The 2,567-nt window shown below is 40.0% G+C and overlaps 2 protein-coding genes across 3 annotated transcripts in view; both read left to right on the top strand.

The window, feature by feature from the left end:
* LOC108292062 (protein PET117 homolog, mitochondrial) overlaps window positions 1-2,319 on the top strand; it is a 15,799-nt gene extending 13,480 nt beyond the window's left edge. The window contains exon 4 of the transcript XR_001820129.1: window positions 2,197-2,319. The gene's annotated coding sequence lies outside the window, so the exon portion shown is untranslated. The remainder of the gene's footprint in view (window positions 1-2,196) is intronic.
* Window positions 1-2,567, top strand: part of KAT14 (lysine acetyltransferase 14) — a 49,624-nt gene that overhangs the window by 13,474 nt on the left and 33,583 nt on the right. For both annotated transcript variants that reach the window (XM_017512672.2, XM_037732855.1), the window contains one exon: window positions 2,197-2,318. In XM_017512672.2, the coding sequence (XP_017368161.1) occupies window positions 2,197-2,318 (122 nt within the window). The remainder of the gene's footprint in view (window positions 1-2,196; window positions 2,319-2,567) is intronic.

The raw sequence follows: 2,567 nt of genomic DNA, 5'->3' as shown, positions 1-2,567 counted from the left end.
GCCGAAAAAGTTATTTTCAAGTAAATATGTGAACTTTAACTTTTTAAAGTCATAAAATATCTCAATTATACAGAAAACTCATAAAATAACAGCTACTTTATCACTGAGATTATCAATAGATACATGTTTCTGAGATACTCTTGGAGTCTTGAGAGTGGGCAAAGATTGTTCTATGATTTTCTTAAATTATTTATTAAGCAATAACTTTTTGAAAATTTTGATGAAATATGCATAACATATAGTTTACCATTTTTTAGTGTACAGTTCAGTAGCATTAAGTACATTCACATTGCTGTGTAATCACTACTACCATCCATCTCCAGAATTTTATCTTTGCAAAATGGAACTCCATGCCCATTAAACACTAACTTCCCAGGAATATTGATTGTTTAAAGGAAGATGTTTGTTGGCTGGTGTAGACTGGATGCAGATGTAACTGGAAGTCATTGTTAAAAATCTGTTCATGGGGTTGTTTATAGATTGTCTGCAAGTATTGCAAGTTTAAGAATGTAGGAAATTGAGGCCAGGCACAGTGGCTCATGCCTGTAATCCCAACACTTTGGGAGGCTGAGGTGGGTGGATCATGAGGTCAGAAGTTCAAGACCAGCCTGGCCAAGATGGTGAAACCCCATCTCTACTAAAAATACAAAAAAATTAGCTGGGCATGGTGGCAGGCACCTGTAATCCCAGCTACTTGGGAGGCTGAGGCAGGAGAATCGCTTGGACCTGGGAGGCGGAGGTTGCTGCGAGCTGAGATCAAGCCACTGCACTCTATACTCTAGACTGGGTGACAGAGCAAGATTCCATCACAAAAAAAAAAAAAAAAAAAAAAAAAGAATGGGGGAAATTGAGTGAGTGAAGTCGTCAGAATTACTGGGCCTCTTTGAATGGTGTAGATATAGGTCTTTCTATAGGACTATTGGGGATTTAATGCTGTGAATACAGATGTTGGGGGCATTAACTGCAATTTACAGTCCTTACAGCAACGGGATGCTCCTAATCCTTACATAAGGATTAGGCTGGGTGCAGTGGCTCACACCTATAATCCCAGAACTTTGGGAGGCCAGGACAGGTAGATCCTACACTTGAGGTCAGGAGTTTGAGACCAGCCTTGCCAGTCTCTACTGAACATACAAAAATTAGCCAGTCGTGGTGGCATGCACCTGAGGTTCCAGCTACTTGGGAGCTGAGGCAGGAAAATTGCTTGAACCCAGGAATCGGAGGTTGCAGTGAGTTGAGTTCGCACCATTGCATTCCAGCCTGAGCATTGCAATGAGACTCCATCTCAAAAAAAAAAAATAAACACACAAAAAAACTACATGAGTATATGAGTATAGATGCAAAGAAAAATGTCTGAAAGGACAGTGATAATTCCTTGATGGTGGGTTTCAAATGATTTTTACTTCCTCCTTTGCTCTTTTCTGTATTACTGAAGTGTTTTACAGTTAGCCTGTGTTATTTATGTTTCTGGAAAATACATCCCCATTTGGGGTCATGAATTCCTCATCTGTAAAATAAGAGTGGATTAAATTAGATTAGGAGTTTGCACCCTGAGCTCTGAGGGTATCTTGGAGCCTGCTGAGAATGGGCTGAGCGGCCCGGCCTTTCCTTCTTCTCCGATGCTGATTTCATTTGAAGGAGGGATTTGACAGCTAAAAATGGCTAAGTCACTGAGTAGATATAGCATGTAGCATTATTTTTAGTTCAGAAATTCTGAGAGTCTTTTTTCCTTCTAATAGCTTAGAAAAGTATATACAAGGGTGATTTTTAGGATATTTGATAAAGGGTAGTGCTGTTGGTTAGAAAATGCCGGCTGGAGTAGGCACCAGGAGGCCTCCTGCTGGCCAGTAGGTAGCCCTTGATTTAGGACTGCACTGTGTAGGGCACGGGATCCTTGGGACAAAGCCTGTTTATCTACTGATTCAGAGGCAGCTCTGTTGTAGCCATTAGTTCAACCACACATTAGCCCAGCATGTGTGGCACACAGAATTAAGTGGATTAGTGATATCTAACGAAAGTAAAAAAGGAAGTAAATTCTACCTTGGGTATATTCCAAGATACTGTCCTTCCTTCCTTTGTTCCCTCTGTTTCCTACCATTGCTACTCAGAATATAAAACAGAAGAAACTTTTTCCCCCTCAAGATTAATATCCCTAACTGTGCTGTTTTTCCACCCCTTGTTTCACTTGTGTTTCAGGTCGTCATGTTGGCGATGTACAATTTGTCTCTAGAAGGAAGTGGACGTCAAGGTTATTTCAGGTGGAAAGAAGACATCTGCGCTTTTATTGAGAAACATTGGACTTTTTTACTAGGGAATAGGTAATTTTTTTTTTTTTTTTAAATCTTATAGTTGAGGGAATATGTAAAGAATGAAGTATACAAGATTTGAGACAGCTTAATGTAGCCTTGTTTGAGATTTATTTTAATTTTTTTTGAGACAGAGTCTTCCGCTGTCACCCAGGCTGGAATTCAGTGGCACAATCATATCTCACTGCATCCTCAACCTCCTGGGCTAAAGTAATCCTCCTGCTTCAGCCTCCAACACACCTGGCTTTTTTTTTTTTTTTT

This window comes from Cebus imitator, unplaced genomic scaffold, assembly GCF_001604975.1.
Source record: "Cebus imitator isolate Cc_AM_T3 unplaced genomic scaffold, Cebus_imitator-1.0 Scaffold475, whole genome shotgun sequence".
Lineage (NCBI taxonomy): Eukaryota > Metazoa > Chordata > Mammalia > Primates > Cebidae > Cebus > Cebus imitator.
The sequence above is the reverse complement of the archived record's forward strand: the minus strand, read 5'-3'. Positions and strand labels throughout refer to the sequence as shown.